Genomic DNA, 27089 nt, shown 5'->3' with positions numbered 1-27089 from the left:
TGCATAATAAAATTGATATTTTAAAAAGAAACCAATTCTTTTTTCGAAACGGCTCTCTAAAACTGTCCTTTTTGATGGTGATGATGTAAAATTTTTAGGAGTATCTAAAGGCTTATTTTCTACAGCAGCTACAACTCACCATTTGGAATTCCTTTCTATTTATTATTATAATAACATTATGTGAGTTCATTATCTTACAATGTGGTTTTCATGGCATTTCAGGCATGGTCTTCCTCATTTAATTTTAATGTCCTATTTCATGATGGGCACACCAACAGTGGATTTATTTAATCTAGTTATGTAAACTGTAATTTTATTTTCATTTTTTATTTTTTATTTTATTGTTAGGAAAACAAACAGCATTCTATAACACACTACATTAATAATTTTTGTCTACTTCACTTTTTGCGTCTAAATCACGGAACTAATTATTTATTTAAAATCTTTATTGCACGCATAATAAATAGTAGTACAACAGGCGAGCTTAATGCCATGTGGCATTCTCTTCCAGCTAACCAGAAAGTTAGGCAAAACAGAGAATTTGGGTAGGCGCCGCAAAATACACTCGACATCAAATAAATCGCACCTCCCGCGACAATAGAAGTACTTTGCGGCACTCCTACGCCTAAACTATTTCACAAAAAGGTTACGTAGACCTCAAATATAGGACATTTTCTCTACTTTTAGTTTCTCTAAGCATGTTTTGTCATAAAATTAACCCGAAAAGAAAAGCCACTATTTTGCACCAAATGACTGGACTATTTTCGTGACAAAAAAAGTCCGTGCTTTTAAGCGATTTTGTGAAAAAAGCACCATTGGCAGGATATATCCCCATAATACTAATTGATGCTTACTGTCCGTGTTGCATATCTTTTCTTAAAGGTTACTTCTGTCATCCGCTTTGCACTGGAGGGAAGTCGAAATGAACTTCAAAATATTTGTTCTTCTGATTAATTTCGTTGCGGGTCCAATGACAGTTAACTTTCCTTCACTGGTTAGGGTTTTTAATGGCGGTCAAGCTTGTAGACCTCCAGGGCTTGTCTTGAAACTGTTTTTCAGTGGAGACCTTATTGATCTATAGTCCAGTCAATAAAGCATTATAGATGGAAAACTGTAGAACACAATTTCTGACTTCAGGACTTTATTTAGACTAGTTAGGAGGTGAACATAGCAAAAGTCCCCGCCCTTAGCCCTTGAGCTGACGAGGAGAGGGGGGTTTAAAGGTGCCACTTTTCGGTTTTTCGCTTAATCCTCGGAAACTATGCGTCCTAGTGACATGACTACTTTGAACCAAAAAAAGCATATTCAATTTGCTACAGATGAGATGGACAAGTTTTTCTATAAATTGTATAGTTTTCGCGGCATCTGCTCTAGAAGGTCTATAATATGGGAAATTTTATTTTTGTCTTACATGTTCCGTTCGAACGTTCGTCCGTTGTTCGTCCGTTTGAACGTCAATACCTAAATAACCGTTTGAGGTATATTTATGAAATTTGAAGCTGATGTACATCTTGCAAGTCTCAATACATGAGCCAAATTTGAAGTGTTAATGCACAGTAGTTTTTGAATGATGAGGAGTCAAAAGTGGCTCTAATTGGTTCGTCTAAATATACGCACGGTGCAGTCCCCTCCATGGAACTAGGCTTAACATGCTCCCGCATGTCTATAGTGTTTGCTCAATGTTGATTTAGTCGATTTTCTCCTGAAAGGAACATGTAAGACAACAATAAAATTTCCAATTTTACAGACCTTCTAGAGCAGATGCCGCAAAAACTATACAAGATATAGAAAAACTTGACGGTCTCACCTGTAGCAAATTGAATAAGCTTTTTTTGGTTCATAGTAGTCATGTCACTAGGACGCATAGTTTCCGAGGATTAAGCGAAAAACCGAAAAGTGGTACCTTTAAACCCCCCTCTCCCCGCCGGCAAGCTAAGGGCGGGGACTTTTGCTATGTTCACCTCCTAACTAGGCTAAATAAAGTCCCGAGGTCAGAAATTGTGTTCCACGGATTTCTCTCTACACCGTCGTTAAGGCATTCATTGACTGGACTACTAGGCCTTCTATCGTGACTTGACGTCATCCTTATGTAAAATAAATACAGTAAATTCAATTCTGTAAATGACACATTTATTTCCCTAATTATTATTTCCTTAACTCGCCAGTTCACGGCATACTGCTCGCTGAACAAGTTCACAATGTGGAAAATTATCGTGTCTCTGTCACTGTGCATTTGTGTAAAAATAAGCTGTGCAAAGTTAAAATGTGATGTCAAAGAAATTATAGATATACAAACAAAAAAAATCTTGCCTGATAAAGATGACTTCTGCAAAGATAAAATTTGTGTTTTTCGTTTGTGTGTAAAGTCTAACTCTATGCTAGTTAACGCAGTATGTACGACTTACGATGACGTTAGTAAGAAGTTAAACATGACAGTGAATCCATTCCCATGGAATAAAATACACGATTTAACAAAAACCCCGTCGAATGAAATTAAATCTAACATCAGTTATATCCGAATCAAAAATTTTAACAAGTTGATAAAGGACAAATGTGTGACGGATTTTTTTGTTGATCCTGCACATCTGTTGGAGGTAATAATATTCAATACCATAATTTCGCCGTGTGGTGGCAGAGTAGAATACATTTGTCACCAACCCCTACTCTTCCCACGGGTGTCGTAAGAGGCGACTTAGGGACTACACATCAAAAAGAGAACGGGCAGCAGCGCTCTCTGTAAAACATCAATCTTTTAAACTGCGATCTCCAACCCGCCTGCCAAGCGTGGGGACTTTATGGCTAAACCCTCCACTATAGCGGAGGAGGCTCATAGTCCAGCAGTGGACTGTAAAGAGCTGTTGATGATGATGATGATGACCATAATTTATTTTTATGTACTGTAAAATCGAGTTACCGAGTGAAGCTAGCTTCCACCTTTGGCCTAATCATCACTTTTTATCAGGTGATGCATGTCAGGTAGGCAAAGAGCTCCCTCGTTGTGGCTTTAACATCGTTCGTTCGATTCAGCCAAATGACGTCCTCAGTGTACCTACCATGAGTTTACGTTAGGTGTGCTCGCTAGCGATTACGTCAAAAATCTCTATGAAGATTTTGTTTCTTGAAAGTAGCCGCTAGGGGCGCTGCCCAATATGTCATACTAATTAATGTCATTTTTATACGCAGTCGCTGGACAAAGGCCTCCCCCAATGATTTCCACAACGACCGGCCCTGCGCCGTCCGCATCCAGGTACCTCCCGCGACCCTCACCAGATCGTCGGTCCGTGCGTGATATAATAATAATAATAAAAACCACACAGGTATTTAGCAACGCCATCAGGATGGAGTTTGGTGTAGACAAGTGTGCGGTCTTACATGTAGAGCGGGGAAAAGTTGTGAATTCTCCGAATTTACAACTTTCTGAGACAATGACACTCAAATCTCTCTCCGAAACTGAGACCTATAAGTACCTTGGTATGTCAGAATCGTTAGGTATATCGGTAGAAGACATCAAAAAATCGGTGAAAGAACGCTTTTGTAGCCGTCTGACAAAAGTTCTTAATAGCCTTTTGTCTGGCGGCAACAAAGCAAGAGCTTTCAACGGTTGGGTGATGCCTCTACTAATATACTCATTCGGCATACTAAGATGGACTCAGACTGAGCTTGATGCCCTGGATAGGAAGGTACGTCAGCAGCTTACACAACATCGCATGTTACATCCGCGCTCATCTGTAATGAGACTGTACATTCCACGGAAGTGGGGAGGTCGAGGCTTTCTAAATGCCAAGAACCTCCACAACCGTGAAGTGTGCAATCTCAGGGATTATTTCCTTACCAATGAGTGCGGAATGCATCGCGATGTTGTGGCAGTTGACAAAGGCCTCACGCCGCTCTCCTTGGCGAACGAGAACTGGCGCAAGCCAAAGGTACTGAGCGTCGCGGATCGGAAGGACGTATGGAAGAGCAAGGAGCTGCACGGGAGGTTCTATCGGACCCTAACAGGTCCCGATGTGGACCTCCTCGCCTCGGTGAACTGGCTACGCTTCGGTGACCTCTTCGGGGAAACCGAGGGTTTTGCTTGTGCAATTGCTGACGAGGTAATGATGACGAACAACTATCGAAAATATATCCTGAAAGACGGTACGGTCGACATTTGTCGAGCATGCCACCGTCCCGGAGAGTCACTCAGGCATATAATTTCTGGTTGTTCGCATCTTGCTAACGGTGAGTATTTGCACAGGCATAACCTAGTAGCCAGAATCATCCACCAGCAACTTGCTCTTCAGTACGGCCTTCTTGAATCTGAGTCGCCATATTACCAGTACCAGCCGGTGCCAGTTCTTGAAAATGGTCATGCATTGCTCTATTGGGATCGGTCTATCATCACAGACAGGACTATTGTCTGTAATAAACCTGATATTGTGGTGGTTGATCGATCCCAACGTCGGGCAGTGCTCGTTGACATCACCATCCCGCATGACGAAAACCTCGTGAAGGCCGAAAAGGAAAAACAAAGCAAATACCTTGACTTGGCCCACGAGGTGACCGCCATGTGGGATGTTGACTCGACGATCATTGTCCCGATAGTTGTCTCGGCAAACGGGCTAATAGCGAAGAGCTTCGACCAACATCTAAAGAAGCTCTCGCTAGATGGTTGGCTCAAGGGTCAGATTCAAAAGGCGGTGATCCTCAGCACGGCACGCATTGTCCGGAGGTTCCTCAGCCTGTGACCCTGACCACCGGTAGCCTGGGCCCTGCTCCGCTGCCAGCGGGTTAACTATTTTTAAGATTTTTGTTTTTATAATGTATTTTTATTTTTTGATATTAATTACATTGTAAAAAGAAAAAATTAAAAATAAGAAAGTAAGATGAATAAAGGAATAATAATAAATAATTTATTTCAGACTTTCATCCATAGTTTGTTAGTAGGGATTAGTAACAATTTTTCCTTATATTATGTTAGTTGAGTTAGTGCACATTACTTTTAGTTTTCATTTTATTTGGCCCATAGATAATTGTATCCAATGTGTTTGGATAGGACAGTCAGGACGTGCAATAATTGTCCTCAGAATGCTGTTGTTGCTGACCCTTATGCGGCGTAGCAGCGACGAGGCTTTTTTACGCATTATCGCATGGAACCCGTCTGTCCGTGCGTCCGCGAACATTCCCGAGGCGCTGCAGAACCGCGGCAGCCTCAAAAGCATTCTGAAGGCGTTGTTGATATGCTCGGAGTTTCCCTACGTGATCGAATCAGAAATGTGGGGATCCGCAGCAGGAGAACCAAAAAGTGTAATTGCTAAAACAAAGATGAAAGGGTACATAGCTCGCAAAGCTGATGGCCGCCGGGGCAGAAAAGTTCTCGAATTACAACCACGGGCCGGAAAACGTACTTAGTTAACAAACAAAGTTTAAGAAAATAAAAAAAAATGTACTTCATTAATTTTATATCCAACTGGTATCTCCTTGCAGGACGGATCAGTGTTAATTGGAGATGACCGAATAGAACCTGGCAACTTCATCGTAGAATACAAAACATCACAGCGAAAAGACGGGACATGGACGGAGCCCATGCTGAAGGTCAGAAAACTAACAGGAGAAGAAGAAGACGAAGACTTCACGTCAAAATTGTGTAAAGCCATAGGTAAACCGTCCACAATCCATCGTACCAAAAGGGTGCGTTTCGGTCAGAGATGTGAGAGGATGTGTAGCGAGCGAGTGATGTATTTGTAAATAACAATATGTAGAATCGCTTCTCTTAACACACTCTGGCAGAGTTAATACGCCGCATACGTATTGGCGCGCGCTCACATACAAACCGCGCTCGGTGCGTTTCTATGAAGATGATCTACTCATTTGTATATTTACTCTGGCTCTGGTGGGAACGGCTTAGGGGAGCGAGATTTTTGTTACAAAACAATTGAGAGCATGTGTTATGTTAGTAATGTCCAAATTGATAGTCAGAGAGGTTTACTTGTTGCCTTTTTTGGGTATTTTTATGTTATTTTATTAGTATCACTTGATAAATTACCATATTGGGTATCTGTTTTTACTTTATCAGGATATAGGTAGGTACCTCTTAGTTCAAAAGTTATAATTTCTTTAAAAAAATCTCAGATTTATTTGTCATTTTATCCTTTGATAAAAATGGGTCTAGTTTCCTTCAATGCCAGTTTCACCCATTTTCATTATGAGCACTTTATGAAGACTCGCCTATAGTAGGTATATTTATTTAAAGTCAGACTGCAACAACTTGAATTTTAACCGTTACTCTTTATTTCAGTAATTATAATATCCTGCTTCTTCATGGCCCTGGTCATAGTAATATATTCAATGTTCAAGAAGCTCCGTAGCTCGCAATATGGAAAAATACTACTGGCTTATGTAGCATGTTTGACAGCAACCTTTTCGCTGAAGGCCGTCCAGATATTGATGCTTAAAACTTTTACAAGCACCGCATGTAAAATTTTCAGTAAGTCCGACTCGCTTTAGTTTTGTAATTAACTTTTTGCTTGCTTGCGGTCATTACTTTTTAACTTGTATTTTTAATTTATAATTATTGAATCGTTTAATAATGACATTTCCACCAAACTCAATTTATACGATCTTAATAGTTTCAAAAGAAAAATTAATGTACAGTCGCGGAATGAAAAGGTTCGTCACCTTAGTGTCGGTTTTCGCTTGCACTAGGTTGACTAGGTCTAGGTACTGTAAGAGTCAAACCTGCCAACATAACAGTGCAAGAAACAGTGCTGCTAACATTTAAATAAATATGACGTTTGCTAACGAATAAGGTTTTGCTTGTTTATTTTTCTATCCCATCAGTGCAATGCAATGATGACATTGACCTATTATTGACAATAGTTTTTTTATTTAATAGAAATAATAATGGCAGGTTGAACCAACAAGGTTTTAGTTTATCAATCATAATAATCTTCTTGACAAGATAAATCGTCAAACACCTTTGATCTGAATAATTTTGAACTTTACTGACGAACAGTTAAAGATTATTTTCACTAACTCGAGATTATTCTGTAACATAGTTTCAAAAGGTAAAAAGTGCTCGCGATTCGTTGAAGGAATCAATTTGAAAACTGACGAACCTTTTCATTCCGTGACTGTACCTACATTAATTTCTTTTCCTAAAGTTGCTGTGCCCTAACTGGGTCCACATTATATTATTATAATGTATAACTGCCTAAATGTGGTTATGCAGTCCAGCAGTGAACTGTAAAGGGCTGTTGATGATGATGATGATGATGATGATGACTGAGTATTGAGTATTTAATTTTTGAAATGACCTGCGAATTGCTCAAAAATATAATAAGGGCTTCCGCGGAAGACCAGCTCCTTGACATGCACTTACCTTACGAGCATGTCAAGATAAATTCTGAACAGGATGGAGAGCCTATTATTTTTTTCTTTTCGTGTTGCGTTATTGTTTATAAATTGTGCTCACTGTGTTCCATAAAGTCCATTCTATTCTAGCTTAGCTGGCATAGCTAACTCAGTTTTCCAAAGTTGTGTGCAAACTGCAAACTAAACAATTCAATGTTTTCTCAGGCGAGGGGCTTTTATACGCGTTTTTGGCCTGTTTTTTTTGGTCGAACGTGATGTCCTATAAAGTTTGGAGAGCTGTAAGGTAAGAAAAATCTTATCACGTTTTAAAAGAAAATTTAGTCTAGTTTGTGCTAACACCACCCGTCTCAGACTCAAAGTCCCGGGTACGATTTGAGCTAAGCTACGTCCTAAGTTGTCGTCCTTATCAACAAGTTATGATGGCAGGTTCTTTGAGGCAAGATTGAGGATTCCGGGTTAAGCTCGCTTCCACCTTCCTTTTCCATCACGTGGGTGAGATACAGGATAAGCTTCCCCGTTTGGGTAAAAAACAGACCTTTGTGGAATAATATTATTTTCACAAAATTGAATGATTTCCTGAAGTGGTAACCTTAGGTAGGTTTAATAACCTTATTCGTTTCAATTTAACAATGTTCGACAGGTCCAATTATCAGCAAGTGACAACACAGCCGCACAAATTTCTCCAGGCTTGTCTATATGGATTCGGCATGCCTTTACTCATGCTAGTCGGTGCCGTGCTCATTGAAGAATTAAACCCTAAATTTATCAAAATAAAACCGAAATTCTATGACTGCATGCTTTCAGGTGAGGAAGAGAGCATGGGATTGCAAAAACATATTTCATGCTTGTAAACGAAATAGGTCCAGATAATACCTACCTAAAATTATAATAACGAGGATAATTTGTCGTCCATTATTTGCGCTGTTTTCCCAACTTACATACATGTGTGAGACTATTCACAATATTGTAAAAAGTTTTCAATACCTTACATCTCCTTTTTATCAGCTGGGTCTGAAAGAAATTCTTTAAAGATAAGCTCGCTAAAATGATAATATAAGTAATGGGCTTGAGAAAATACATTTAGTACTTCCACATAATATTCTAATTTTCCCTTTCAGAAAACGCTACATTATATTATCTGTACGTTCCCATTACGATAATGTCATGTATCAACGTGATATTCTATTTGATGACGCTTTATTCTCTTTATATGAAAAAAAAGGACAGCAATAACACTTTTTCCGGTCCAGAGAGCAAGAATACGAAGCAAAATAAAAACATGTATGTAACCTTCAATTAAGCTACACCTACGCTTCTGTTTTCTGTTTTTAGGACAAGTTCTAAGCTGTACGCTTAAGTACAGCTGCCCACTGCCACTTAACTACCATTCTGCGGGCTAAAGTTTTGAGGGCTTAGTGCATTTGAATGTCGTCGTAGTGTCGTCACTAGCGAGCGCGTTAAAAAAAAATGAAAATTTTAGTTCTTGAACGTTTCCGCTAGGGGCGCTTGTACAGTCGAGGAATGAAAAGGTTCGTCACCTTAGTGTCGGTTTTCGCTTGCACTAGGTACTGTAAGAGTCAAACCTGCCAACATAACAGTGCAAGAAACAGTGCTGCTAACATTTAAATAAATATGATGTTTGCTAACGAAAAAGGTTTTGCTTGTTTAATTTTCTATCCCATGCAATGTTACAAAATGTAGTTTTTTTTTTATTTAATAGAAATAATAATGGCAGGTTGAACCAACACGAAGGTTTTAGTTTATCAATCATAATAATCTTGACAAGATAAATCGTCAAACAACTTTGATCTGAATAATTTTGAACTTTACTGAAGAACAGTTAAATTATTTTCTCTAACTCGAGATTATTCTGTATCATAGTTTCAAAAGGTAATATGTGCTCGCGATTCGTTGAAGAAATCAATTTGAAAACTGACGAACCTTTTCATTCCATGACTGTACGACACTGTACGTCATACATACCTACCTAAATTCTAAATGATTTTTTTACGCGCTCACTAGTGACGACGTTTGATATAAACTCACACTAAGCCCTCTGGTGGTTAATAAAGATCGGATTAACATGGCTGGAAACTCTACCTATTCCAAAACTGACTCTGGAATTTATCTTTATCCAGAGCTACAACTGGAATTTTAATCGCCGCTTGTTTTTCAGGTATATTATTTATGCTAAGCTCTCACTGTTGACCGGCCTCAACTGGATCGTGGACGTTATTGGGGCGTATGTGGATTTTTCCAGAACCATGGATCTTATTTTGGATTTCAGTAACATCATTTTAGGGATCATACTTTTCATTACCTGCGTATGCCAAAAGAGTGTTCTGAGACTACTTTGTAAGAGGTAAGTTTCTTTTCCACCATCGTCATCATCATTATTTTCAGCCATAGGACGTCCACTGCTGAACATAGGCCTCCCCCAATGATTTCCACAATGGCCGGTTGGTGGCGGCCTCCACGGCCTGTGGTGGAAGCTCAGATCATAGAAGGGATTTCTTTTTATGATCTGAGGGCGGAAGTTACCCTACTTGACACTGTAAGTATTTGGGGACGGTGAACGAAGCCATAGAAGATAAAGCTTTTACTGATTTTTTTTTTACGAGATCACATAATAATTGTTAAATAATAAACATTTACCTAAGCGTTGTCATTTTTAATTAATTTTATTTATCTTTTTCAGTTTAGAAAAAAAAACAATTTTATAAGTGTGTCATATTTAAAGGTGTTTCATTAATTCAATTTTCTTTATTACAGGTTTAATATCAGCATTCGTTGCCTGAAGTCCCAGGCGCAGGAATCTTCAATGGATAGCACTAACATAAGAAAATCTAGTAGTCAAAGGAATAGGCAGGCATGAATTTAAGAGCATGAGCGTTGTTTTATTTTCATGACGTGTTATCTGTAAATTACTTATTTATAAGCAATCAGTCTGATCAATGTATTATTATCATTTAATTTTTTACCATTAATATTAAATTTAACTTGCAAGGCTTATAAATTCTGTGTTTACATGAATTAATCACTTAAAATTAAGTTAAAAAGTTGCCTACCTACTTAACAAATACCTTAATCATTTGTAAGTGAGATATGGAAATAATAATGTAGATTTATTCATAATAAAGTAGAATATTAGGTAAAATAATATCTTATTTTTCTGTCTCTACCCTACACTAATGCTGTAAACGCAGCATTATTTTAAGGCGAGCACACGTCATGCTACTTTTTCGGCGATTATGTAGTCGCATTATTTTCATTGTGTTCTATTATTAAATATTATTACCTAGGTATCATTAAGTACTTTTCATTGTGTTCGATCAACTTGGGGGTGGAGTGGTGGAACACTGGTGACCTGGAGTACGAGTTTTTTCCTACCTTTATCAGACACCAGCTCAGATCATAGAAGGGATATGATCTGAGCACACAGCTGCAGTCTCGCGCCCCAAGCTATGTAGAAGTTTGTAGGTACTCATTATACCGTAAGACATTTAACTATGTGAAATAAACAAATGTTATAGAATAGTAAATTATTATCTTGTTTTTCTCTCCATTTAATGACCACTCTCTATAATGCCGAAAAATATTCAGTACCTACCTACCTACTTAAAGCTTACCTGAAAGGTAAATACACGATGCGTCCCTGAAAATCATACCCTTGAATAACCCAATCAGATTTGAACGAGAGGTGATGTGTTAATATAACGACGATTGATACACATTCGATAACATCTTTATTGTTTCATTGGGCAAACTTTTCCTGTCTGCCAGGCCAGGACCATGCCAGGCAGTGTTGCCAACTCGGATTTTGAAAAAGTCGTAGGACCGATTAGAAAATTACGTAGAAATGGTACAATTTCCATATAGAAAATACGTAGATCTACGTACTTTTTTTTCTGAGTGAAATGAAGTGAGTAGGGGTAGGTAAAAGTACTGTCAACGTCGTTATTTCGTTTTGAAGAACAGGCTAAGGTCATAGATCATACTATTCATACTGCTTCGTTTCATCTTTTTCGAGTAGAGTTTTTCAATGCATAAATTTATTCATCAAATTTTGTTATTATTAAGACATTTTTTATGATAAAGGTACAAACGCAACGATAAGAACGGATTTTTTATTTTTAAATAGCTTAATTTTAACACTATCAAGAACTATGCTATATGGTTCCTTCAAGACTAACCTGATTTCCACTAAGCAAACAATCTTTGGTTCTGTTTAGTTATAAAAATTTTGTAACAAATTTGCTAAATGGAACCAACCAACATTGGTTCTAGTTTGCATAATTAGTTTAAATAAGTGCTTAGGGACCATGCTGTATAGTTCTTTATAGTTTTTAAAAGTTGGCCAAAGCGGGTTGGTTCCGCAAGTGACAGTGCTGTATCTCTGTTGTTAGTCGTTAAAAATGTACCATAATTTTTTTGAAGATAGAATGCGTTATTTGAGCGCCATCTATGTACTTAACTCAATTTCACTCAAAGTGTGGGTTGGTTCCTGTTTGCATAAATGGGTCCAATTTATATTACCCTAAAAGTAGTAAAGTACACTTTTATTGTGTATCATTTTCAGAAATGTTTTTATAGTGAAGATTCACTTTGACCGTTAGACGGTTTACACACACAGTCACGTCACGTCACATTTCAAATTTCATATCAGATCAAGGCTCTTCAGTGACATTATTTCACTGAAGTCTCAGGCTGTATCCGTTGGTCGCTGCGTAAATAATAATAAGTATTAATGGTGTTGTTTGAAAACGACAAAGAATCAAATCAAATCGTTTATTTGCAATTTGCATACTAATAAGAAGACCTCTTAATATTGTGCTTATAACTTTGTGACCAAGTTGAGATATTGCAAAAAAATTTTTATGGAGGGCTACATTACTTTATACAGATTAGTTTTTATAATAAGAGTAAGAAAATTTTTTTACGTAGAGGCTATGGCTTTCGCAAACACTTACAGCAGCAAGCACTTAGTACTTACCACGACACCAACGACACGCTACGGAGCTATGTATTACTTTTCTCTATGCTACGGAGCTTTTCGGAAATGTTCGATGCTTACATTAGATAATATTTAGTACATCCGTTCATAGATGGCGTTGTATCAGTTTTAAGGTTTCCGAGAAAGAAAGTCCTATGTACAGTCGACAGCACCTCAAGCTATACATTTTCGTTGCAAAGTCGCCCCCATCGCTACGTAAGATACTACAGTGTTTACGTTGACGTGCTGTCACTGTACTCTGTATACAGGGTGTTAGGTAAATGGGTATATGAGCCGACACTAGCCCATGTTAACATGGGCATCTAAATGGTATGGTGAAGTCAGAAAATGGATATCTTCATTTTAATTATTTTAATTTTCATACAAATCGGATTTTATAAAATTTATTTTGTATGAAAATTAAAAAAAATAAAATGATGATATCAAATTTCCGACTTCACCATACCATTTATATGGCCATGTTAACATGGGTTAGTGTCGGCTCATATACCCATTTACCTAACACCCTGTAGATGACCCACGCTGAACTGTCCCGCCAAACTCAATGACAGGGGGGCGCTACCATCGTTCAACTATATGGTTTCCAACATGGCAAAAATCTGAACCAGCGATCCGGTATTGACGGTGGCGCCCCACTGTCAATGTCATCGACAGGACAGTCCAGTATTTTGGAACTATAGGTAGGGTCAAGGAGGCAACAGTGACTCGGTCGGCTACAGTGGCTCAGTCATGTTTCGACCTGAAGGCATAGGAATATATATTTGTCTCTTTTACCGATTCAAAGGTCTTTGTACCCGAACACGTTTAAACCAGTTTGCTCGCCGGTCAAGTGCCGTGCGGAAGGGTGAGGGAATGTTTTTTGTTTTCGCGCCCTCTAAATTACATTCTAAGGTGAGTTTCGATTGTTTTCATATCTTTGTTTGTTGCTATAGGTAATAGCCGTTATATTTATCGGATAGTAGGTCTTGTATCAATTGTCTTTAATCCGAATTTTGACTAATTTGTTTTACATCTTGGTTTTTTTGATCAAATATTTACAAAATGGCGTAGAAGTACACAGTGACTCAATTTTAATACTTTATACGAATTCAATATTTTATAACTGTAAATCGAATTTTGTTTTTTATTCACAGAATGCCACGGAAAAAAACCGACAGAAAAATAGGGAAAAAATAAATAACGAAGAGATTGAGATGACTTAAGATCTTATAGGTAGCAATAAAAGTACTAAGAGTCGTGTTGAATTGTTGATTATAATAAGAATAGCTTGTGCAGTTTTGTTATTATTTCTAATAAAAAACTACGCGGAATGGGCATTTTCTTTTCATATAAATACTGCCTTACCACGTTAATACTGTGTACCACGGTAGTGAGTCAGTGTGTACACCTAGTAGTCCACAGTGGCTCAATTATCATTTTTTTGTTTTAGGTTCCTAATTTGACATAAGTAGTAAATAATGTAGAATCATGAGTGCTCAGTTACAGTTCAATAGTGTATCTAAAATGTGAGCAAATTTTAGGCCAATATTAAAGCGATATCTATTTTTATTAAGCTTCGAAAAAAAAGTGAGTCACTGTTGCCTCCCTGACCCTACTTACCTTTGGCCACAGATATAGTTCCAAAATACTGGACTGTCCTGTCGATGACATTGACAGTGGGGCGCTACCGTCAATACCGGATCGCTGGTTCAGATTTTTGCCATGTTGGAAACCATATAGTTGAACGATGGTAGCGCCCCCCTGTCATTGAGTTTGGTGGGACAGTTCAGCGTGGGTCATCTATAATATAATTTGGCTATAGTTCCAAAATACTGAACTGTCCTATCGATGACATTGACAGCGGGGCGCCACCGTCAATACCGAATCGCTGGTTCCGATTTTTGCCATGTTGGAAACCATAAAGTTGAACGATGGTAGCGCCCCCCTGTCATTGAGTTTGGCGGGACAGTTCAGCGTGGGTCATCTATATGTCCATTATTGTCCATTCCGTTCATAGATAACATAGAGCATAGAGAATTCCTCTATAATTTTGCGTTATCTGTGCCTCTCTCATCGTGATTGATTTTTGCCGTGAATAGGTACATAACCCTGAATTCCCAGCCATTTCCCAGCTGTTCGGGTGCAGCATCTGCATTGCGCCTGCCTCAACTTATTGGCAATTGCATGCACTAGTTAGACTCGATCGAGATATATTGCGGACACCATATGTCGTCCCCGGTAGATGAAAGGTATGTAATATTGTGATTTTAACATTGAAAATTTGATTTTATTGCGTTTTTTACAATGTTTTTGCTTTTTTACAGAATTTCTGATGAGCTTGAAGCTCTTAAAGCCATTTTGATGGATGATTTTGTAGTGAAAAAAACTGAAGATGGCCCAGATAGTATCGAATATGTCGTTCACCCATCTACGGGTGACGACGTTGATCAACAATTTGTTTGTGTTACGTTAGAAGTTCGTTTGGTCTCTGGCTACCCAGATGTCAGCCCCGAGGTGCTCTTGAGAAACCCAAGAGGTCTTGATGACAAAGTCCTTAAGTCCATTCATACACAAATCGATAAGAAGTTGCAGGATAACTTGGGGCAACCTGTAGTTTATGAAGTTATAGAGGTGAGCTTCTATATAACTTTCAGTTAATATTGATCGTAACATCTTAGCACTATTTATGTTAAAAAAGTGAATGCCTTTAAGCCTTACATTCAATTACAATAACAATGTAGTGATTGGATAATTATTTTAAAAAATTATAAATTTTCAGCTCATCCGTGAAAATCTTACTCGAAGCAATCTGCCGAGCGGGCAATGTGTGATCTGTCTGTTCGACTTCGTGGAGGGAGACGTCTTCATCAAGACGCAGTGCTACCACTACTTCCATAGCTACTGCCTGGCCTGCCACCTAAAGGCCGGCAAGAACTGGTATCAAGATGCGGTGGACAGACTGCCCAGTTGGCAGCAGGCTGATACACCTAAACACCAGGTAAGATCATCCTGTGACTCGGAAAAATATTTATTCTTGCTTTATTATAACTTTGTTCGTGCAGCGATTCACATCTTTAATTTTGTTATCGAAACCTCCGGTTGTAGTTTTTATAATCTTTAAATTAGAACATTGTTACTTAGAGCAATGTTGCTAGAAACTTTGATGAAATTAGAATACAAGTTTTTGAGTTGTTTTCATAATTTAAATTAATTACTTAATCAATTTAAGTATCAGACTTATGAGATGGTGAGTCTTTTAATAGCTTTTAGATCAACTCTCTTTGTTCTTTGTAGTTGAAGTTGAAATGTTGCTGCTGGCTAATCCAAATGACCATTTAGTTGTCAAGTATTTATGATACCTGCACCATACTTCACATGACGCCTATAATAAAGCAAATGCGAGTTTATTTAAGAAGATTAACAAACATGGCTATGCTGAATCTTATTATTTTTTCAATAATTCTTTAAAATGTAACTTGGAACATTATAGCCACATCATTTTTATACACATACACACATACAATACGCATTATGGAATTTCTTTCTACATTATTACATACATTTTAATCTTGTAAGCACCGGGCACAATCACAAATATTATGTTCAACTGGTTAGCAATTTGGCAACACAAAAAACTTGCATCAACACATTTTATCTACAACATACCTGTTCCCAATTTGCCACTTCTTTGCCCATAAGAATTGTTACATTAATGCCCGTTTTCATCATCAATCCCCAATTTTTAAGTGACCCCTATGAAAACAAAATGCCTGTTATGTGTCACCATAGGGGTCACTTAAAAATTAGGGATTGATGGTGAAAACGGGCATTAATGTCTTGAAAGGTACATACTCTTTATTGCACATCACACAAATCTGACAAATGAAATACAAAATTGAAATGGCACTATTAACCATTGAAATTAACTAAGAGCCCTGTCCGCAGCAGACATGCCCGGTATGCCGGTGCCGTTTGGACTTGGACTTCGAGACGCTGAAATCTGCACCGCCTCCAGTGGACTCCATCAATGCTCCACCATTTCGTCTGACTGCTGAGTTAAAGGTATTTACTAGGTGTAACTTTAACTTTTTGTATGGAGCCAACAACGAAATATTAGAAATGCCTTTAGATACTTTTCGAAAATGGTTTAATGAACACAGTTTTTGTGATTAGTCTAATATTTACCTATACCTATAATTGTACTAGTCTAATATTTATTTTATTTTTGCATTGGGGACAACATAATAGAATATTGGGCCCATAACCTGATGAAATTAAACAAAGCTTAATTTGAAGACTTTATATTTTATAATAAAATACCTATATGAGAACATCCTGTCAACGCGACAAGGACGAGATTGCCCATAGACAATATTAGTAAGGAGTTTCTATTATGCGTCCATAAATCCAACAGAATAGAATAGTTTTTTATTTGAAAGAAAGACATACAAGCAAGCAAGACAAAGGTACACAATGAGAAAGATATACAAATGGACAGATAGCTGCTTGTGCCCCTCTGACAAAAAGGCACCCTCAGCATACATCAAGACTTGAAACTGATTTTCAGCATAACAACAACAATAACAAGCAAATTAAGAATTTTATCGCCAGGGTTTCGTAATATTTTACAGTTCTCACTTGTTTGATGCAATTAGTGTCTAAAATTATTGATAAAGTTCTATTACGGCGCGCATTCTGGCCCGGCTGGCCTTACTTATTGATGGTTTGCGCAGGCTCTCCAAAAGAAGATGGCCGAGATCCTGGCCCGCCAGAAGGCCAAGGGAGGCGTGGTCGGGATGGGCGACAACGGACCCCCACCGCTCACCATCACTTCGCCTTCTGATAACGATGTGAGTTGTTCATCATCATCATCATTTCAGCCATAGGACGTCCACTGCTGAACATAGGCCTCCCCCAATGCTTTCCATGTTGATCGATTGGCAGCGGTCTGCGTCCAGCGCTTCCCTGCTACCTTTACGATGTCGTCGGTCCACCTTGTAGGTGGACGTCCCACGCTGCATTTTCCGGTACGCGGCCTCCATTCCAGAACCTTTCTGCATTCTCAAAGTTGCACAGCGTGCTATGGAGAGGGCTATGCTTGGTGTTTCTTTGCGAGATCGAATCAGAAATGAGCAGATCCGTAAACGAACCAAAGTCGCTGACATAGCCCGACGGATTAGCAAGCTGAAGTGGCAATGGGCAGGGCACATAGTACGCAGAACTGACGGCCGATGGGGCAGAAAGGTTCTGGAATGTGAGTTGTTATGACAATTATTTTATTAAAGCATAAAGTCCCTAGCTTCTGGCTTAGGCCCCAGATTTTTTTAGGTCAGTACCTCTAGTACGAAAAACTTTCGAGTTCGTTTCGTTGCGTATTCAAAGTGTCATCGAAAAATTTTGTATGAAAAATTAAACAGCGCCCCCTAGGGCGGCTATAATATAGGGGGCGCTGTTTAATTTTTCATACAAAATTTTTCGATGACACTTTGAATACGCAACGAAACGAACTCGAAAGTTTTTCGTACTAGAGGTACAGATCGTTTGACTTAGCTCCTTCAAAGCGACTGTAGCACTTTCTACGAGTTCATATTTTGTCTGCGAGATTTACCAGGGGGGTGGGGGAGGGGCAGCCGCCCTCCCCTACTCTTCTTGTCATCAAGAAGATGCAATACAGGTGCTGAAAACCACAGCTCATCATCAAAAATAAATTGTTTTAATGTATATCATAAGCGTAGTAGAGTAAATATGTCAATACAGTGGCGGCGTAGCATGGGTTGGCACCCGGGGCGATCAACCCCCTCACCCCGTCATAAGTCCTAAGGCACCCCCTGGTACCCCCCAGGATTTTGGGGTTACCTACCGATTCAAAGATTGATACCAGTGAGTACTAATCTGCGCGACTTGTGTCACCCCCTGATGCTTGGCACCCGGGGCGGCGGTTATTTTTTTGTCATGTACCTACTGTTATAAAAGTTTACTGTGTCAATAAATCATTTCTATTTTCTTATTTATTGTTGTTCAAATGAACAGGGCGGTTCCACCAGCCAGGACGCTGACAAGGCAGACGCGCTCGCCCGCGCCGCCGCCGCTGAGGCCGCGCCCGGATCACCCAAGGCCGCTCCGGTATACCGCGGCCCGTACCGGTAAGAACTAGTTTTTACTGCTATTTATTTATTATGAAATTAGCGTTTTGAATGGAGAATTTAACGAAAATTCATTTTTCCATATAAATATTTTTGCGATTTTTAGGGATCCACAAATCAAATTGTTTGAAATTTTGTGGTCAGCTTGGAAGAACAATAAGCTATAGAAAACACTTAAGAGACTTATTGTAAAGTTTTCAAGTGTTTGTCGATTCGATAAACATCGAAAATATCCAAAACAGTCTGCTGTTTTTCCGCTGATCGTGCTCTTTGGAGCTACCTGGAGGTTTACATCCAGTAATGGACTGCATAGGCTGCATGATGATGATGATAAAGGTTTGTCACACTGGATGCAGTCTACGGTTAGGTCATTCCTATTAGACTTCGTATTGATGCGCACCGTTGCACCGGCCACTGCTGATAGATTGCCTAGTTACGGCCACTGACAGATTTTTTGTCCGGACCGCTGACCGTCTATGTTGATACATGATGTGGGCTACGATTTTTGTTTTTACTTTGACTTTAAGAGCGTTTACGCGAAGCGCGGCGTTTCAAGGGGCATCATTGGAAATAATTCGCGCGCGGCGTTTTTTAATAGTTTTCAAATGTTTATAGCAAAACAATAACAATTAATTACATTACATTACAAGTAAATATTTTAAAGAAGATGTTATTTTATTATATTGAGCTATTTTTATCTTGAATTAAAGAAGAATAATGGTGTAAAAATCACACTGATTTTTGGGTATTTCACGTTCTTTGAATTTGTGATTTCTTATTGTAAAATGCTTAAATCTAAGAATTTTCTCAACTAACTATTTGCCTAATGACCTATGCTATACGATATAAATGTTTGTTATATCGTTTTCACAGTATTTTTATAAAAATTTCAGCTTGTAAACTGACGCTAAAGTGGAAATTTGAAAACCGGTGTGGAATTATCTTGATAGAATTCTTAAATGCTATACTAATCGAAATATTTTATCAACTAACTATTTAGACGACGAAATTGCCTAATTATTTATGCCTATAACATATTTGTAATGTAACTGGTTAATGATTGTAACTGGTTGAAAAAGTACTGTTTTTGCGCCAAACCACAGAATAATAATAAGTACTACGTACAGAAGTTTTACTTCGCGAAGGTATTTAAAAAATGTATGCTTAATGTCATTAACACTATGGTGTAATTTAGCCTGTCTCAATTTAGTCAAGCACCATTTTGTTGACAAACGTCAGTGATCGGCACTGCGCCGAAGCTATAGGGCTGACTTCGGTAAAATGATGTGACGTGAGGTGCCAAACTGCGGAAAATGGCGGAGGAAATACATGATTTAGCATGAATTATCATGAATAATATTAACTACTTATTTACCTCTCAGTGTCTTGAGGCAACTTAAAAAAGTACATTCTGTGTTTTTATTATTACTTAGGCAGTTGAATACTGCACAGTATTTAGTACACCATTTTCTTTATTATCTTCCATCATACACAAGAATACGCGTGCGTGAGTCAATGTTCGCTCGTTTGTGAGGCCTTGTCGAATAGTATCCTGTAGGTGGGCCATCGTGCGTGTTTTGTTTTCGATGTAAACTCGCGGAGATGAACAGGCCTGGCCAAACGGCGTAAACGCTCTTAACATGACCGCAGAAAGCATGCAGTGTGACAAATCCCTAACAGTACAATGGTTTCGCAGGGGCTTCAACCGCCGCGGCAAGCCCGGCGGCCGGCGGGGCCGCGGCGCGCCCGCCGGCTCGCGGTGACACGATCGCCCGGCCTCCCCCCCGACCCCCGCCTAGCGCTGCCCCTCGTCCTGCATGCCCCCACCTCCCCCTATAAGTTCGCATTCACCCCCAACTCCCTCAGACCTCAAAACACTCAAAACATCCACTGTAAAACTCGCCTCGCGCGATCACAACACCCAGATGACCCTGACTTCGGATTTTAAAAGGAATAGGCACGCCCCTCGAAAGGTCACGTCTCCCCCTATGCTAGGGCTCAGTCTGTACGACGAGCATGAACATTCCACCTCGTCACGAAGGCGTGGCCTGTACGATAGGCACGGGAGGCGCTCTGCCCCATGCAAGGTACTATCTTTCTCTTTTGTTAAGAATGTGATGTGCCTTGCCATGCGCCTGGCTCTCATGACTTTCGAGGTACGCTTACGCCTCCCTTTTCAAATGAACAATAAGGTGGAATGCAGCTGTTTCAATTCTGAAACTAATATCCACTCAAAGGCTGTAGGGAGTAAAATAACAAAAAATAATAAAAAAATGAAAAGTAATATTTGTTTTAGCACCTCTAAATTAGTGTGGGGAACGACATCGCGTGCACAAGCTTTACCTATGGCTACGACTTGTCCAACGTATTGGCTAATGTTTAGGAATTTCTCTATTAAAATATTTGTGTACTTTATTGATGTTTCTCAGAAAGACACAAAAAATAACATCGACTCGATTGCCAGTTGGATAGGAATTGGTAACAGCTTGAAGGGAAGCCAACTCGCTAATCGAGTAAAGACCATCGCGATCGCATCGAAATCGAGCACAGAATCGATATTTGAAGATCGAAATTGTGCAACAGACCACACTGGTCTTGGGTCATTCTGCGTTTTGTGCTCACGTGAGTCTACTAACGCGACTTTAAGTATTCCTGTCGCAGTTTTTATCACGCGTAAGAGTGAGAGAGCGTCACCCGCCACCACCGCCGTGGGAAAGAAAGTCTTCGACTTCATCGTGCCACAATTATTTATTAAAACAGGGTCCTATTTTACTGAATTTTCGAGACTGACGATTTACCCTATTTACTCAACCTTATATGTACGTAACCGCACAATATTCAGCTTTATTGCAATACATTTAAGTGTTATTCCTCGAAACTTTCATATCCTCACGAGTGGACCACTTGCTCGATTATATCGCGAGATGAATGTATAGTTATTTATATATTTTTGTTGACACTCATTCTGTGATATAATTCCTAGTAAATGTTCAAACATGCTGTTGGATCATTCGTAGTTGTACATTTTGTACAAACGTACAAAGAGGTATCTCAGATAGAAAAACGATGCTCTAAAAAGTTATTATTTAATATTTAAGCATTATTAGGTCCATATCAAAATTATATCTTAGGGTTAGTAAATGAATTCAGAAGCATGTTTGAATGGATCCATTTTAACTTTATATCAAAGTACTTTCCACCTTTTCCCAAGTAACCTAAAATCTTCCATAGTATTTGGTTAGATCGTTTTTATTTTAATCGTGTCGATTTTACAAATCGTCAGTCCATTTTTGCTTCTTTTGAAAAAATCATGATCTTCATAATATATTTTATTTCGATCAAAGCTTTTTTAAACAAAAACTGATAAACCGTACCTAAATGTCGCAGACTTTCAGTCCCAGTCAACTACTAAGTGCTATCAAATAACAAAACCAAATGTCCCGTGACCCAGTTGCATAAATGTGTCTTTCTGAAATACAAGCAACACAATGCCACCGCTTAAAATTTTGTTACAAAAAAAGAAATGAAAAAATGCAAAAAAAAAGTATTTTTTGTTGATTAATTAATTTGATCGATAGATTAGACTTTTTTATTGTTTTGCTCATTTCCATTACACTATTTGTTGATCTCGTTTCAAATTAAATTAATATTAAGTTCATTTGAGTTACGATTAGTTTTATTTACGATGGCATTGTGTTACTTTGACGCTCTCTCAGGGGATGCGGTTGGAAGCTGGATTTTTTTTGCTGATACAAAATTTATTTGCTGAGGGGCGGCGCCAAACATTTAAATATAATAGTCGTTCAGTGTATTCTTAGCGTAAGGTACGTTCCTGTGACATACCCTAGTCAAAAACAATACAGTAGTGTTCGGTGTTTGTAATATTTGGTCAACTTATTGATTAGTCGTTTTACTACTTTTACTGATTAGGCCCTTATTATAAAACGGTTCACATAGGTACGTACGAATCTACACTGAAGTACAAATTCCACCCTATTATTGGTCTGAACATTTCAATCAATCTCAGGTCAAATCAATGCTCGAGTTTCAATCCGGTTTTAGGCTCCGTTTTATAATAAGGGTCTAAGGGCGTCTTCTAATTGAGAGAGGCGTATTCTCACGTCTCTAATTGGCGCCCTAAGTCATGATACACATGAGGCATTCCATACATGGTTTTGATGTCACATGGCTTTTCTCCCAACTTGAAGAGATTTAGAGCGCTTTCACATTTAGGCGATTTAGCAGCGCGACAAACGCGCGACAGACGCGCTGCCGAAAAATTCATACTATGTGACAGCGGATGCATGCCTTCGCATTATAAAAATGCCGCTGGCGCGCTGCTTTCGCGCTACTAACGCCCTAATGTGAAAGCGCTCTTAGAGGGTAGGCCGAGGCTGCTGACGATGTTCTTCGGAACCAATACCACCGATTAAGCTATGCGTCCACTAGGTAACAAATGAGACGCTCACGTTGCCATACTTACATATTTGCAGAAAAAAAATCTGGTAGCGTAGATGCGGGTTACTTTCTTTCGGCAACTTTGGCTCAACAATAAAGTATTGAAATTGAGCAAAGTATCTTGGAACCAACTAAAAATAAATATGCGTCAGTAACGCTACCTAACATTGCCTTGTCGATTTATCGACATTACTAGGAAGAGGTGGGAAATTAAATCCTATTTTGTTTTAAGTTGCCCCCCTAGAGCTAAGGTAACCCGCAAATACGGTACTGTAGCCTGCAGGTAAAGTTTGTTCCCAGTCGTCGGTTTATGTCTGGTTACTTTATTCCAAAAACTGTTCGATTTGCCAACGCTTAACGAATCGTTACAGATTAAGGAAATAGGCGTTAAACAGCTCCGGTTACACCTGAAAATTAAACAATAAGTTGACCAAAATATGTATCAGTATCATAAGAATAAATAGCTGACTATATTTTGAAATTATCACTTAATTTAACTCATTACATGTTTCTTATCATAAATTATATTTTTGATTATGCATTATTATGACTTAAAATTTTGTGATTACTCATTAGTAATTTATTAATGTTTTGTTACGTATTTTTATTAAATTTTATAGATTTTAGACGTAAGTTTGTGAATCTGATGAAGTGTTTAAAAATGGATATGGCTTTATTATTAGTTATACCTTTCTGCAGTCGCGATTATTGTGAAAGCTCATGAGTTTTACCCAGATTACAAGATATTAAAGCAAACTGGAAACAACTTTTTATGAATGAAATGGACAACTGTTCTGCGCGACTGTACTCAATATTTTATTATGATTATTGACTTATTGATTATTTCGTGAAGTGTTCATGTAATAGAAATGTCGAATCTCTATATGCGATGTTCCACCCAAAGTACGGCTACGCAAGATCATGCCATTTTCAGAAAAATGTTGACCCTTAATACAAAGCTGTTAAGGTTCAACATTTAACAGGAATATAGTGCTGCAGCTAACAGAACTTTCTCGCTCCACCTACGGCTGACATTTCTTTTCAATTGAGGTTGCGTACTCGCATGTATGGTCAACATAATCCAGGGTCTTCTATAGTGTTTTAAGGAAACGGATACATCACGAAATAATCATGAGTAATTGGGGCCCGTTTAATAGAACTGACAGGGTCACATTTGACAGACTTGACAGTTTTTTTTATTCCTGTCATTCGTGTGTAACACTTTGTCATTAGAAAAAAACTGTCGTCTGTAAAATTTTACGATCTGAAGTTCATTAAACTGGGGGTGGTCTCTCTATTTACTTGCCATTGTAATTATAATGTTTTTAAGTTTAAATAGTCTGACATTCCATTGCGAATTTTGATTACATGTACAATATTTTCGTATAGTTGAATATTTTTAAAGCATTTTTCGTTCAAGTCGGTAAATTGGCATTTGGTTTGACAGCGACTTAAGAATCTCAAGGGTGTAATTTTAGTAATTTAAGCTCATTTTAAAAAACGACGTAAAAATACTCTTCATACTGAAGTTTATCGTTTCTTTATACGATTCTTCAATACAACAAAACCAATTCAGACCCCATTTTACTGACTTGACCTAAAAATTTGAAGTTTAGATATAATTTTCATATTGGATAAGGTGAATAAAATGTATCAAGATTTTAACCACGTTGCAAAGCAGCATGTGAAAGTCAATACATGTAAAGATCTAAAAAAATCGCACAAAAATTCTACTTATGGTTCAGAAATATAGAGTGACACCAACATGGCAATTTTTCACATTATTTCACGCATGCTAACACCAGAAGGAAATAGTGGGTGCCAAAATTGATGTTCCATACATTTTATTCACTGTTCCAATGTAGACTTATCCTTCTCAACACGCGTGGTTAGATTGGGAAATCGTATTGTAAGTACTTACGCATTCGTATTTATGAATTACATCAACAGTTCATTATTTATTACATTCACAGCTATTAATCATGTAAGGATAGTTGTAGTTTTTGGCTTTTCAAGCTATTGTAACCGTTTTTGAGAATCTATGTGTCTATTATACAGCCGTAAGATAAAAAAAATCGAGTATTATATTTACCCGACTGCCCCAGAAGGAGGGTTATTTTATTTTAGTTATTTAAATTGGCAGTGTATTGCAAGTTTTTGCAAACAAAGAAAAATCTAGTACATTATAAAAAATTTGGTTGACCTTATCATATTAAGTTTGCAACTGCTCACGTGACATCGGCGAAATCGTGGTTCCTAAAACCAGGTCATTGCCATAAATAAAAGACAATCGTGTCACGTGGTAGAAGTATCTAGATCTGCAAATTAATATTCTTTAAATACCTACTCTGTAAAGGCACTGAAGAATACCATCAGACTAGAGATTTGTTAAGATTGTGCTGACCATCGAATCGACTGCTAGCAACACTGTTACAATATCAATAAGGTTACTGGCAACGGCAGCATAGAATAGCTATGGCAACTAGATTAATTTCTTTAAATCTTAAAGGTAAGTAACTAATACCTACAATGTCCCACTGTTGGGCAAAGTCCTCACCGCAACTAGTGAGTGGTATAGTTAGGGAACTATACAATAAAGATAAGTAGTTGCTTTTTTATCTTACGGCTATATGTTATTACTACCGAGTGTTGGCGCTAGCGTCAACGATGTATTCGGTATTTTCAAATTTATAAATGTAATTTTATCCGTAGATATAAAACTTAATAAAATCTTACCAAAGAATTCGTGTTTCATTTGTCACCTTATTTTAGCAATATCCTGATTAAATCTTAAATGAATATAGGAATTCGTAATTATGTGGTATAAACCTTTTTGAGACTTAAAAGGACTTAAAGTTACAATGTGTTTTTGTGGAAACTAATATACTAACTAAATAATAACTTCTTTTATATTCGGATTCGGATGGTAAACCAATAACCAACATAATAAAATTAATTCTACAGGTTTCCTGATGGCAATGCAACAAAACCATAACTTACGTAGAAGGTCCCATATAATTTACAAGTCGGAAATACACGAGATTGATCCACTAATCCACTCAATCACATAGACAATTTAGAATACAGTTTGAAAGTGCCGGCTCCAGATAAGGGTAAGACCTTGGTTGGCTTCCTATAGTGTTTTGCATGGCCCTAACTTATATGGGCAAAGCGAATGGTTCCGGTTACGTGATTTGTGGACGATCCAGGTGCACAGATTAGGTTAAATAATAAACAAGAATCAAACTTACTTGGAGGTTAGACTTTTTTTACTGTGCGTAGTTTCGCCGCCTGCAATTTATTAGTACTTACCCATTCTCGATGCTTGTCGCATCTTGAAAATAAAATAGGTAGAGCAATTTCTTTTCAGTTAGTATTTAACGTGAATTAAGTTTCCTTGCGGATGCAGGAGTTACTAGAACGTAATTTCAGGAAATGTAGGTGTCATAATAACATCTCGTGTATTTTTAGACACTAAAAGAGCGATTACGCGTCTTTTAAAGGTTAAGGACGTCTGGTTTTACTATTGTTTACTTATTTAAGTTTGTTATAGAACAAAACTTATAATCTAGTGTTGGTGGCTTGAGGTTGTTCTTAAAAGGTCGTTTACCATCTGATAACATTTGGGGAACTCAATGGAATATACCTACGTATTGGTGACCTACAGATCTTCTGAATTTGGCGAGGCACAACATATTTAAATGCGCTCGAACGTTCTCGCTTAGGGTTGTCCAGTCTGAGAGTCCATTTTGATCTTGCCAATTTTACTTCATAAATCAATCAAGTTATTTTACTTGCCTAGCTAAAAAGCGCGATAACGTAATAATCTAACTGATAGATGCATAAAACTTCTGCATTTAAAATGTTACAAAAATTTTATATTGTAGTTGTTGTTTTGTCGGCCGTTTGGTGTAGTGGTTCAGAACGGACTACTATGCCGAGAGGTCCCGGGTTCGATTCCCGACCGGGTAGAAATTGAATGATGACCTCAGGACAACCCCTCAACTCGACACCATGTCGCAGGGGTTTGACGGGGTTGAGTTGTTCCTTAATTTATTATGCTTATGAAAGCTCTTCGAGGGCAACCCTGTATGCATGAGTCAATCGTGCGGATATGGAGAAAACATCCGAGGACGACGCCG

General features: G+C 38.2%; 2 protein-coding genes and 1 long non-coding RNA gene across 6 annotated transcripts; all 3 read left to right on the top strand.

Annotated features, from left to right (window-relative positions):
* The first annotated feature begins 2187 nt into the window (after nt 1–2187).
* Nucleotides 2188–10893, top strand: LOC114350720 (probable G-protein coupled receptor Mth-like 11). Of its 2 annotated transcripts, XM_028301627.1 has the most exons (8): nt 2188–2594; nt 5467–5638; nt 6278–6466; nt 7558–7636; nt 7994–8157; nt 8472–8634; nt 9530–9715; nt 10126–10893. In XM_028301627.1, exons 1-8 carry the CDS (start codon nt 2199–2201, stop codon nt 10226–10228), a joined length of 1452 nt encoding a protein of 483 aa, XP_028157428.1. In that variant the 5' UTR covers nt 2188–2198; the 3' UTR covers nt 10229–10893. The 2 variants fall into 2 exon arrangements, with proteins under 2 accessions (XP_028157428.1, XP_028157429.1); XM_028301628.1 differs by lacking the exon at nt 6278–6466.
* Nucleotides 10894–13065: 2172 nt separating this feature from the next.
* On the top strand, nt 13066–13825 carry LOC114350701 (uncharacterized). Its single transcript, XR_003655728.1, has 2 exons — nt 13066–13258; nt 13501–13825. It is a non-coding gene; the product is annotated as an uncharacterized LOC114350701 (long non-coding RNA).
* Nucleotides 13826–14378: 553 nt separating this feature from the next.
* On the top strand, nt 14379–22009 carry LOC114350712 (E3 ubiquitin-protein ligase RNF25). Of its 3 annotated transcripts, none has more exons than XM_028301613.1 (7): nt 14382–14595; nt 14671–14977; nt 15126–15344; nt 16292–16408; nt 17080–17196; nt 18377–18489; nt 20186–22009. In XM_028301613.1, exons 1-7 carry the CDS (start codon nt 14573–14575, stop codon nt 20250–20252), a joined length of 963 nt encoding a protein of 320 aa, XP_028157414.1. In that variant the 5' UTR covers nt 14382–14572; the 3' UTR covers nt 20253–22009. The 3 variants fall into 3 exon arrangements, with proteins under 3 accessions (XP_028157416.1, XP_028157414.1, XP_028157415.1); XM_028301614.1 differs by having other exon boundaries at nt 14383–14595; nt 16295–16408; XM_028301615.1 differs by lacking the exon at nt 17080–17196 and having other exon boundaries at nt 14379–14595.
* Nucleotides 22010–27089: the final 5080 nt, after the last annotated feature.

Source organism: Ostrinia furnacalis, unplaced genomic scaffold (assembly GCF_004193835.3).
Source record: "Ostrinia furnacalis isolate ACB-3 unplaced genomic scaffold, ASM419383v2 OfSCF0954, whole genome shotgun sequence".
Lineage (NCBI taxonomy): Eukaryota > Metazoa > Arthropoda > Insecta > Lepidoptera > Crambidae > Ostrinia > Ostrinia furnacalis.
The sequence above is the reverse complement of the archived record's forward strand: the minus strand, read 5'-3'. Positions and strand labels throughout refer to the sequence as shown.